The 12,107-nt window shown below is 52.6% G+C and overlaps 1 protein-coding gene across 1 annotated transcript; it reads left to right on the plus strand.

Annotated features, from left to right (window-relative positions):
• Positions 1-747: 747 nt before the first annotated feature.
• CACFD1 (calcium channel flower domain containing 1) lies at positions 748-11,961 on the plus strand. The gene is made up of 5 exons (XM_062591197.1): positions 748-877; positions 5,687-5,759; positions 6,232-6,357; positions 6,473-6,580; positions 6,714-11,961. The coding sequence occupies exons 1-5, from the start codon at positions 748-750 to the stop codon at positions 6,802-6,804; spliced, it is 528 nt and encodes a 175-aa protein (XP_062447181.1). The 3' UTR covers positions 6,805-11,961.
• Positions 11,962-12,107: the final 146 nt, after the last annotated feature.

The raw sequence follows: 12,107 nt of genomic DNA on the forward strand, positions 1-12,107 counted from the left end.
ATATTTCTGCTCCTGGCTTTACCGCTGACTTTACCGTGCGACGTTAGACAGATCAGCAGTAGAAGTAAAACAGAGTGAAGACAGGTAAGGGAAAAGCCACGTGCCCATGCTGGCTTTGAGGATCGAGGCTCTCGCTCTTCCTCCGTCCGTGGCTTGGGGAGAGCGTTGGAGCCGGGCAGTGGTGTCGGCGCGGACGGACGGAGCCTCGGGCCCGGTGCCCGCGCGGGCGCGGCGGGAGGCCGCGCGGGAGACGCCCGAGGTGCGGGGCGCGCGGCGGGGGCGGCCGCCCGCCTCGGCCCCCCGCGCGGAGCCCCGTCCGCCCCGCGTGGCGCTGCCGCGGGGCCTCCCGCGGCCCTGATGAATATGCGCGCCGAGGGCTCTGCCCACCGCTCGCTCTTCCAACGCCAGCCACGTCCAAGCCCTCCCTGCTGGAGGAGGGGACCCACAATGCAACACGCGGGCAGACGTGGACGCTGCTCCCAGGGCCGCTGGCATCGCCGCTGCCCGCCCGGACCCTCCGTCGTCACCCCGGGGGGGCGGCCGGGGCCGGGCCGCGCATGGCGCCGCCGCCGCCAGAGGCCCAGCGGAGGCCTTAGGGGCTCTGCCCTGGTCTCGCTGGAGCGGGGCGGCGGGGGGGGGGACGACACACACGCACACACGCGCGTGCGAGTGTCGCCCGCGGGGGCCTCCCGTGCGGCTGGGGCGCAGGCGGGGACGCGGGGCGCTGTCCCCTGAGCCCCGGGGGCCATGAGCGCCCAGGATGACCAGTTCCCAGCCGCCGCCGCCGCCCCCGGCCCGGCGGCTCCCTCCGCCGATGATGGCATGACCTGGTGGTACAGGTGGCTCTGCAGGATTGCCGGGGTCCTCGGGGGCGCGTGTAAGTATCCCCTTCCCTCGCAGGCAGCGGCTCGCGCGCGCCACAGCGTGCGCCGGGGGGTCGCGTCTGCCTGCCTTTAGGATCAGACGCGCGTTGGGGGGCGGGGAGGGGGGAGCGCGGGGCGACGACGCGGGGCTGCAGGCTCGCACCCGCCCTGCAGGCGTAGGGTGCTGCGGTTTGGAGAGGCGGGAGGCACGGCCTGCCCGCACCGGGGTGGGTTCAGCGTGCACGCAAGGGACGTGCTTTCCTCCCACGGAGCCCTGCTGCACTTGGGCGCCCGGGAGAAGGGGTGTCACGGGGGAGGATCTGCTAATCCGTGGGTTTCTTCTTGGGTGAAACGCTCGCTGGAAATGACGGGCGCAGGAGCCGAACCCCTGCTCCTGGGGGAGGGCTCTGGGCAGGCGAACTCGATGATGGTTTTTTGGGAGCACCAGGTAGTCAGCCGGGTCAGGAGCAGGGCTTAAGCAGAGACCACGGGATTTGATTCATCACACTCGTCTGCTGGGTGTTTTAAGTGTTCCTCCAACATATTTTCTTTGCCCTTTCTGAATGTTGGAGTGTGTTTTCCGTTATTACCGTTGCTGATCGTGGAGGCCCTCGCTGTATTTTTTGAAGGAGGATGATGAACTTTGTTTACGTGCTGTGCATTTTGAAGAAGAGTTTAGTCTTGGGCGCGCAGAAGAAGGGGGACGGCGTACAGCGTAGCGAGCCAGCTGCGCTGTGAATTACCTGCCGAGGAAAATTTTTTCCCAGGGAAATTCTTTGCAACTTTGCCAGAAACGAACTTGTCCTATGGTGTTGGGGTACGTTCTGCAAGGTGATTAATAGCTCTTAAAAGCAGGAGGGACTGTTATGACCACTTAGTCTGATCTCCTGCAGAGCACAAGGTGGAGAATTTCTGCTGCTTCAGGTCCATGACTTCTACTAAAACAAGAACGTTTCTCAGCCAGTACAGTCAGTCCTGATTTATTCCCTCTGCTGTGGCGTTTTGTTTGATCCCGCTCTCTTCCTGCCCGCTTTCCACGCCTGGCTCTTGGTCGGGACTTGCCTGCACGAGGCCAAGGCGTTTTTGTAGCCGACTTTGCGTACTGTGGTATCGCAGAGCTGGCTGGTGACAACCCCCTTTCGTTACGCTGGTAAAACAGACGCCGCTCTCTCCGCCGCGTACTTTAGCTGCTGAAATTCTGGAGGTGTGAAAGGATTTCTTAGGATTGCTCTTATGGGGCAAAACATCCCCGTCCCGGCATGCTCGGCCGGGGGCCGCCTCTGCTTCTGGTCCCGGCAGATGGCCAAGACACCAGCTGCAGCATGTCTCCAGTGCGGGTCCCGACAGAGGGATTTGTGTAGCCGCGTCTTTCCCACGGCCTGTGATGGTAGCCAGAGCCTCAGTACCTTCTCTGTAGTTCTGGCCCATGCACAGCTTAGAGGGACGTGGACGGAGGCAAAACCCTGAGCTGGAGGGTGAAGAGCTGGAGAGGGTGGCTGGTAGGTTGCACTGTCTAACCCTAACCCTGCTGGAACAGCTCAGGAGTGCCTTAAAATCAGTGCAGTTATTCAAAAACATGTTTTTTTCTCTCTGTTTTCAGGTTTATAAGCAGCTGAATTGTATTTGGATTATTCTCCCAACCTTTTGTTCACAGCTTTGAAAACTCATGACTTATTTTAAATGAAAGCCGAGAGTTTTATACAGTTGAGTGAGTCTGGGAGAAGGAACTTTCAGAGGGAAGAGCCAGATTCTTAACCGCGCTCCAGGTGATTTGGGAGGTCAGAGAACTGGCTCCGTAGCCCTGGCGGTCTCTCTTCGGGAGGTTTGTGAGGCAGAGAACTGGAGAGCTAGAGACACAGATGGCTGCCACAAGTAGGGAAGTGGGAGGTGATGGGAAGAGGCAATCCTCTGGCGCGCCGTGCTAGCTGCGGCCCTCTTCACTGTGCTCCTTGTCCAGCATTGCCCTGCTGAAGCTGCGTAGTTAGCGAAGGGGTGACAGTAATAACTGGGCAAGGCTGGGATCTGCCTCTGGTTTCAGAGCTTGCTGTGAAAGAACAGAGTTCATTATTAAGTATTTTGGACAACTGGATCGCAGCTGCTATGAGGATGGATTACTTCTTACAGAAGGCCAAATTCCCTGTAGACAAGAAGAGAAACTTTTTTTTTTTTTTTTTTTTTTTGGTTAGTGGAGGTGAGCCTGGGAGATAACATCTACCACATGCAAACACCACAGCATGCTTAAGATAGAAGGGTCCAAGGGCTGGAGCCAAGGTTTGGGACCTATTGCTGGCTCCTGCACACGGTGGCTTTGTGACCTTGGCCAAGTCCCTTTTCCCCCTTGAGGTCCTTTCTGTAAACGGATGGTCAGATTCCTTGGCTTTTGTAAAATGCTTTAGGAGCAAAAACAGGGTTGCACTGAGGACAGTGACCAGCTGCTTGAAATGAATAAAGTCTTGGGGGAGGGTGCTTTCTTCCCCCCCTACATTTAAGCTCCCTGTTATTTGCACTTCTTGGAGATTCAGCCTGAGATAGAAATCAAACAGCACAAGCGTCTTTACTCCATAGCTCGTCTGCCATCAAGCACTGTCTGAATTATAAACCTTTTCTGAGGCCTGTGTTGCAAAAAGAAGTCTCTGCGTTGGCAGCTCTGTTCCTTTTGGCTCCTGCAGCAGAAGCTGATCCCGTCCTAGTGGGACAAGGTCGTGCCAGGCTGCTGTGGGGAGCATTGAGCTGGGAAGGAGACTGAAGGTCACCAATCGTTATCTCTGTGGCTGTTGGCAACCGCCGCAGGGTGCGGTGTTTCTGTGATTACAAACCCCTGACTCCTTTCCCACTGGTTGGTGCTCCCGCTCGTCGCCTGCTGACGTAGGGCTTTGCTCAGCCGAGGGTCACTAGTCCTTTGGCAACCAGGACGTTGGCTTAGCTGGGAATCCTGCAAGGACGTTTTGTGCTCAAGGGTGGCTTGGTGGTGTTTGAGGACAAATCAAAACCAAACCCTGACAAAGCAAAACCTTGATTGACTAGATTAAAAGAAAAAAAAAAAAAAAAAAGGAGGTGTTATGTAGGCCAAAAATCTTCTTGGAAAATAACGGTCTGCCTCCTTCGGTTTGCTCTGTAGTTCTCCAAGCCTCTCTGCCCATAACGCTCTGTCGTGCTGCTAAGGAAGGCCGTGGCCTGCCCCAGCGGCGGCTGCATTTCCAGGGTAGTCAAGATGCAGCTGGTTTTGCTACTCTGCTGATTATGAAGTGCTTTAAAGTCATTTAACATTACTCTTAGAAGTGTGTTTTCCTGTGAGCAGAGCAAGTGTCAGAAGCTTTTAGTGCTCCCCTGATGCTCCTCTTCTGTCCCAGAAGTAGCCCAGGTTTGGCAGTCACAGAGAAAAATTAGAAACTTCGGTGTTGTGCCCTACTCTCCATGCTATCTGCTGCTGCCAGCAGTCCTGCTTGCTGTGGCTTTCCCAGCTCTTCGGGAGGTGACTGCAAATCCCACCCTGCTGCCTCAGTTTCTCCTCTGCAGTGTGGGGACACCGACACGGGCTCCTGTGCGGCGGGAGGAGGAAGGCGCCCTTGGACCATGGTTGTTAATGTGCTCTTTGCCATTTCTGCTCTATTAGCGGCTCCTGTTTTTCTGATGGGATTCGCTGAAATACTTTGGGTCCTATAGAATAGTCTTAGAAAGTCTTTAAAAATAACCTTGGTTTGCTGTTTCCTGAAAACAGGAGGCCGCTGGCTTGTGGGGTGACCTTAGATTGGTCCCATCATAGGCCTGAAGCCTCTGTCTGGTAAATAAAGATAACTATTCTTAAAGGAGCTTTGAGGATTCAGCGGTGACCACTAAAAAGAAACCTTGCACGCATGTGCCCGCTTTTGGAGGGGCGGCAGGACTGCTCGCAGCAGCCCTGCTCTGAGATTCCCGTAGGAAAACATGGGCAGGCATCTAAAATAGCAGAACTCAGGTTGGTCTCGTTCTCAGAGAGAGACCACTGGTCTTCATTACGCAGCTAAACATCCCCAACACAACCTTTAAGGACCATGTGATTTTAGCCAGACTAAAATTATTTATTGTAATGCTTATTCTTGCACTATATAATAGTGCTCTGCTACTGCACTGCGCTGTTGTTTACTGTGGTCTCAGCTGCTGCCTTGGGCTTAGCCAGTGCCTCCCTGCCCTGCCTCCTCCCCGGCTCGCGTTCCCCATGAGCAGCAACGGCCTGTTGCTATCTGCCGAGGACAAGGCCCATATCAAGTGCAGGGAAGATTTTGCAAGTTTAATGAGGCAGGAAGTAGGTGCCTGCAGCCTTGGCTTGCACGCAGCCGGTGGTTTCCTCTTATTCATTACAAATTCAGAACTGCTGGAGCTATTTTGGGCCTGGCTTTATTCAGCATCCACTTACATTTCTGTTAGAAGAGACCCAAAATTGGCTCTTGGTTTTGCCCATCCCTGGTGGAGTTGCGCAGAGCCTGCAGCGTGTGGCCGAGAGCCGAGTTCACCTCCGCTATATTTACGTATTGTCCCGTATGCCCTTGGTTTGCTCCATGCTGCAGGTCATTTTTTTTCTGGACTCTTCCCTTGCGCTGTGCTCGCGGGGGCCTCCTTGTTCATCCTGGGACAAACCAGTAATTCCTCAGCAAACAAAAACCAGGATGCCATTTAAGTGTTTGCATTTGAAAGCAATGTATCAGCACAGGAGGGCGAAACTGTGACAGGTGCCAGGGCGAGGAGGAGCGGCCGGCCCTGCCCTGCCCGCCCTGCCGCAGTCCCTCTGCCCCTGCTGGTGCACTGGGTTTGTCTTCAAGGTCACTCAAACCCTCTTTGCTTTCCAGCCTGTGCCTTTGCTGGCCTCTGGAACTGCGTCACCATCAACCCTCTGAACATAGCGGCTGGCGTGTGGATGATGTGAGTAGAGTTTCTTTTTCCTTTTTCCGTTTTTTTTTCCCTGCTGGGAGAGAGGTTCTGTTAGTTAAACACCATTTAGCAAGGGTCCAAGCTGCCCTGTTGGGCAACAACTGAAGTGAAACATCCATCTGGCCTTGCAGGAGAAACCTGACCTGTGACTTGTCACGATCTTCTCAGCTGAGGTGGTTGAGACACTGAGTTTATTCTATTTGTATTCCTCTTCTCTCCCTACCCCACTCCTCAGCTCTTTTCAGGTAGATACTGGCATACCCTACCCAAAATAAATCTGGAGCATCACTGTCCCAGAGTTCGGGAATTAGACGGGAGGGAAAGAGTGAAACAAGCCTCAGCCCCATCACATGTGGCTGCTGGTGTTTGAGCATCCGAGTGGTACCTGTGGGAAAGGGGGGCAATGCCGGCCCTCGCTTGGGGCTGTGCTGGCAGGATTAACTCTCGTTCGCTTCATCTGGAGGCTCAACGCCTTCGTGCTGTTCCTGTGCGAAGCCCCCTTCTGCTGCCAGTTCATCGAATTCGCCAACGCGGTGGCCACGAGGGCGGACAAGCTGCGGCCCTGGCAGAAAGCTGCTTTCTACTGCGGGTGAGGAGGTGACGGTGCAGGGCATCGTGGTGGGCTGTGGGTGCCGGGATGCATGAGAGTCCCGGCACGGCACAGGGATCAGGGCAGGGCACTGAGGGTTGTCTCTGTCTTCCAGGATGGCCGTGTTCCCCGTCATGCTCAGCCTGACGCTGACCACGCTCTTTGGAAATGCCATCGCGTTTGCAACCGGGGTGCTTTATGGCCTCTCAGCTCTTGGCAAAAAGTAAGAGAAGTGCCTACTAGTGCGTCTGGTGGACCTCCATGGTGGACCTCTCCTCGATGAGGAGGCCTCCATGCTCGGTGCTGCACTGGCCTTGGTGGGCATCCACAGCTCAGGCTGTCCCTTTTCTCTGCAGGGGAGATGCCATTTCCTATGCTCGGATCCAGCAGCAGAAGCAGATGGATGAAGAGAAGCTCACAGGGACCCTGGAGGGAGAGGCTCTCTGAAGCGTGCAAGCTCAGAGTAACCTCTCTTGGGCACTGAGATGCTGGTGAAGACATGGAAATCTGCTCTGCCCTTCCCTCTGCCCTCTCCTGTTGGCATTACTCTACGTTTTTTCCAGACACTGCAGCAACCGGAAATCTCAGGGGTTGGGGCGGGCTGTGCTCCCCGCTCACACTAGCAGCCAGGCCGCAGCATGTTGGCCCCTCTCTCCTCCTTCTCCTCCTTGTCCATTCAGAAGTTTGACCCTGAATCAGTATCTCTCCCTTCCTTTTCTTTCTTTCTTTTTTTTTTCTTTTTTTTCCCTGCTGAGGTGCTGGCCCTCCGAGTGCTGCTTTGAAAGCTGAACATGTAGCCTTTCTTCAGAGTGGCCCTGCGTTAGCATCTGGGGCCATGATGAGCCCACCGTGTTTTGCTGAGGTGTGATACACCTGTCTGGAGTTTAGCAATACTTGGTGATGCTTAAGCTTGGACTTCTTTCATTGAATAGGTTTTAATGGGCCCAGTTAGGCCGGGCACTGGAGGCGTCGCTGTACAGTAAAGGACTTCCAGTAAAACCCTACATGAAGACAATAACCATCTCTGCAGAGGAGCTGCCAGAAGTTTTGTGACAGCTCTTGATACCTATAAAGCACAGTTCCCCTCCCTCTGCATACAGCTGCAGGCAGTTGCTGTAATTTACTTGAAATGTATGAATTAATTACTTTGTCTTAATAATGGTACTTTCCTTACGCTTCACCCTTTTACTGCGGGAGAAGGGAAGTGAGGTTTGCTTTACCCCAGCTGAACAGGGATGATAATAGAGTCTTTGAGCCAAGCAGGGGCTTTTTGCTGGTGTGGCTAAGGGTTACAGAGGCGAAAGAGGACCCTTCTCTCGTGAGCCGGGACTCTGGCGTCTGCCCCTGCCTCTGCTCCTGTAGCGTGCGGGACCTGCTCTTCGCTTCTCTCTGGTACAGTGATTCCCTTTGGGCTCATGTTGTTTGTGTCAGTCCTGGGCAAGTTTCCTGCAGACACAGAGCAATCCACAGCACCGCAGCATGGGTGGCAGGTACAACCCAGGACATCCCGCTGCTTTACGCAGGCTCCTGACGTGGTCTCCGTTTGCTTTGTATCATGCAGACCGGAACATCTCTCTAATCCAGAACCACCCCCCCCTCCATTTCTCATCACGGTCTCTTCTGGGGGAGTTTTAATTTATTTGAATTTACATGTGTGCTTTTTGTTCTGCTTAGGAAAAGAAAGAATAACTTATTTCTAGTTATTTAAATGCTTTAATGGGACTTGCTCTCCCTGGACATAGGAGAAGGGAGTGCTCTGTTTCCTATAGTTCAAGGGAATGTCTCATTTGATTTGGGGTGTCTCTCTGTGGACCTGGGGAGAACCCTGGCTGCTGTAACTGAGGTACTGTAAAATCCTGTTTCAACCTTGGGAGTGTTTCTCAGGCTTTTGCAAAGCATGTTTCCCTTCTTAACTCCTCTGTCGTCTTCTGGGCCACTGATTTGACAGAAGTTTGTTTTCCCCTTCTTCCAGGAGAGAGAAGTGAGAAAAACCAGGCGGTAACTCCTGGATTTGAGGGTTTGTACTCACTCCAGCAGTTAAGGCAGTTAGCAGCTGTGGTGAGTACTTGTAGCCAGTAACTGCGGCCGGTTCGTACTCCCCTGCTCCGAGAGCCGAGCTCCTGCTGCCCCCTAACACTCTGTGGCCCTGTTTGCACCACTGGGGCACCCAAAGGGTCACGCTCTGCAGTCTGAGAAATGCTGCTGGAGATTGAGGGCTGTTTGTCCACGGAAGGATCTGTCGCTCAGCTGCTCTGCGGCTTTTGAGCAGTGTCACGTTGGATGCTGTCTATATAACCATGTCCTGAGCATATTTATGTTAGTTGAATGACATCGCAACAGTGCCGGCAGTGCCTGCAGAGAGCAGCTAAATACCGATGTAGCGTGTGCATTGCAGCAGGAGCACAGAGATCCCCGGAGGTTAGGGGGCTAAGCTGCCGGCTAATGTTATATGTTGTTTCTTCGGTGCAGTTCAGGGAGGTGTGAAGATTTACACCAGTCGGGAACACAGCCTGGGTTTATTTACACGCGCAGGCCCTTGCGGCTGGATGCCAGGGAGCTGCTTTGTGCTAAGCCCCTTTCCCCCCCGGCCTCTGTACTGTAATTGCTCTGACACCAGCTTGTCTGGGATGTGGAATAGGCACCGTCAGCTCAGATGCAGCTTGTTTCAATAAAGGCTCTGCTGTTTCTGAGCCACCAGCTCTGGGCTGATCCATGTTGCTGTGTGGAGTGCGTGGGGCGTTGGCCTCCCTTGTGTGTGTGTGCGTGTGCATGGGGACCGCAGCCTCCTGCATCGTTGATGCTTCCTGCAGCAATAGGGCGGTGCAGGAGGAATACACTGTGGTCTCCGGGATGCTTCTGGATAAGGCTCATGGTGATGCTCAGGTGGATAACAGCCTCCCTTCCCTGTGAGCTAGCAGGGTCCCTAGGCAGTATCTTTACTGGATGGTTAAAGCGCAGAGTCCTGCCTGGTGAACAGGTCATCTGCACTGATTTTGGGGGGTTTGGGGGGGTTAAAGTAGTGTTTAGTAGAGGAATGTTGCAGACTGATGCACGTGCATGTCTTTGGTAGTGACTGCTTTGTGCTGTGAGTAGTTCCACGGTAGCTTTAGTGAAAGGAGATGAAGGGCAAAGCAGAGGCAGTAGAGTAACTCTTGCAGTCTGACCTACACCCAGAGGGAGGAACCTTAAATGGGCGCATGGACCCATGCTGGCTTCATCCGATTGCTGCTGGTCTGTGGCAGTAGGATGATCCTGGGTACTGGCACATGCAAGCGCTGCTCCCGGTTGGCTTGCATGGTAGATGGGTCAGCTCTGCTCTGTTGGCACCCACGGCAGAAATCCCTTGAATGCCGGCAGTTCTGTCATGCCATTTTGTAGCTGCTAGGAGCTAGGCAAGCTCATAATCTGCTTCAGCTCCGCCACTGTCAGCAGGATGCAAAGCTCAGCTCTGTGCTCTGGGCATGCTTTTGTTGAAAATGGGCCTCAGGGCCTCCTCTGTAAGAGCCAGAGCTGGAACCTTTGGCAAAAATGCTGAAAGATACCAGATCTGCTTGATGCCTTTGTGCCCCAGCAAGAGGTGTCTGAGGTCATGCTCTGAGAGCGTTGATTCCTGCAGATCCAGCAATATCGGGGTGAGCATGTCTGGAGTACGAGCTCTTGGGAATTTTGGCTGTCCATGCCATGGTTGAAACCAAGCCAGATGCTGCCATCATTGCAGACATGGCCTGGTGAAGGATGTATCCTCCCAGCAGAGCTTACAGCATCCATGGCTTTCAGGAGTTACAGTGATAGTTAGTGGATGGTCTCACTCCAGTGTGGACAAGAGACTATATTTGTGGAGATAGGTAAGACTTATAGAGTAGTAATGTCCCAGTAGTTAGTAGGCCCATTCACAGTGTGTGGTGGTTATTTATTGTGTTTTCAGGCACTATCGTGGTGCTCAGAGGTGTACAGGAATAAATGAAAAGCCTTGCTCTAGTGATTTTACAGTCTCAACCCAATCTCAGCTAGTGGTGTCCAGGCTAATCTAAGGGGTCTCTACAGAAGAGGTTCTGCTTGCCCAGGTCATGGAAAGACCTCTTGGGAGAACGGGTCAGAAGTTTTATTATGTGAGAACTCAAGAGCAGGTGATACGTTGCCTACAGTGAGTTGCTGACAATAAATGTGGAAAGACACCTGCTTACTGGCTGCAAATGTGCACTTAGAAATGAACTCTACCACTATTCACCACATAAGCTGTGCACTTCTCTTTCCTAAGTGCATTTACACAGTATATAAGTCTACTGTGTCCTGTTTAGTCATGAAAACGACAGCCCTTGTGCGTATAAGCTCCACTTTCCTCTGGGGCTTTCCACTGGGCGTGAAGAGAAGAGCAGAAGCTCACCTTATCCTTTGTACCCAGGCCTTGCTGCTCTAGGCAGGAGCCGATTTTGTAACACCAATTGACTCTCTGTGTGTGCAGTGAATAAAAAGACCATTCTACCTCTGGAAAGAGCCACTGTGATTTCTCAGACTCTAAGTGTTGTAGCAGAAGCCCTCAGACTTTCTGTACGGAAGGAAGGAGGTCACTCAGAGAATACTTTTACAGTGAGGTTCTCATAGGACCTGAAGAGTCCAACCTCATTTCATACTCAGGTGTTTCCTCTTTAAGCCAAGCCCTGGGAAAGCTCAATTCATCCTTATAATTTTTTCCTCAGGAAGAACGAATGCTGTCTTCAGGGAAGGGTTTCACTTAAGTGAAGATTTCAAGACCTGGTCTGTAGCCATGAGAGACAGGGAATGTTCTAGGACAGGGTTGCTGGAGATCCTGATCTTCTGGAGGTCAGTGTGAACCAGAACTATCAAAATCTCTTCAATCAGGCCATACTTAGAATCAGTCATATTTTAGGCAGGCCTGGACTTCTTTATAGAAATGGAGCTTAGCTGCAAAAATTGGGCCTAGTGCTGAAACTTCTCTAGGGTTTTTATTTTGGCTCATCTCTCCTTCTCTGTCTTTGGCTGCTTTAAATGAGTCTTCTGATAAGGCATATTTTCTCTTAGGTGATTTCTCTTATGTCCTGCTGCAGGGGTTTTAAATAATAGTTATTATTATTAATTGGGCTGAGATCTAGCCCAAATATGCTATGTTACCCCTTGGATTCCCTGTTACAGCAGGTTGACTTGTGCCTGGACTAGGAGGACAGGCCTATCCACAGACCTGCAGGGTGCCACCTTCTGCAGCTGTGTTCTAGGTACATTTAGGCTCTAGAGAAAGACCTTAGTGTTGCAGGACAAACAGGAAAAAGGGGTAAAAACAATTTGCTACTAACTATGCAGGTGAAAACTCAAAGTGATAGAAGTGGAGGCTCTGTGTGCAACTGTGGTGGAGGCATCCACCCTCACTCTTTGTGGAAGGGCAACCCTGGGGTGGGAAGGACCTGCCTCAGTATTTGTGCTATCTTTCCTACAGTGAATCACTTGCACTACAGCTGAATGTTTGTCTCTGTTCTCGTTCCTTGTTCTGATGTAAAGTTTCTTTGTGAACTGTATTTGATCTCGTTCATTAGGCTTCTGGTATAATGTGTGTTTTTAGAGTAATAAAATGTGGCAGTTTTTTATATGAAATATCTGGCTCTGCCTCTTTTGAAGTCCTCAGGTGCATAAGACTCATCTGGGAACAGGTCGGTAGACTACTGTGATCTCCAGGTCACAGTCCTCGTTGACCCTTTCTTGTCCCACCTACCTGCAGCTCCTTTCTCTGCAAATCAAGG

Source organism: Rhea pennata, chromosome 18, assembly GCF_028389875.1.
Source record: "Rhea pennata isolate bPtePen1 chromosome 18, bPtePen1.pri, whole genome shotgun sequence".
NCBI lineage: Eukaryota > Metazoa > Chordata > Aves > Rheiformes > Rheidae > Rhea > Rhea pennata.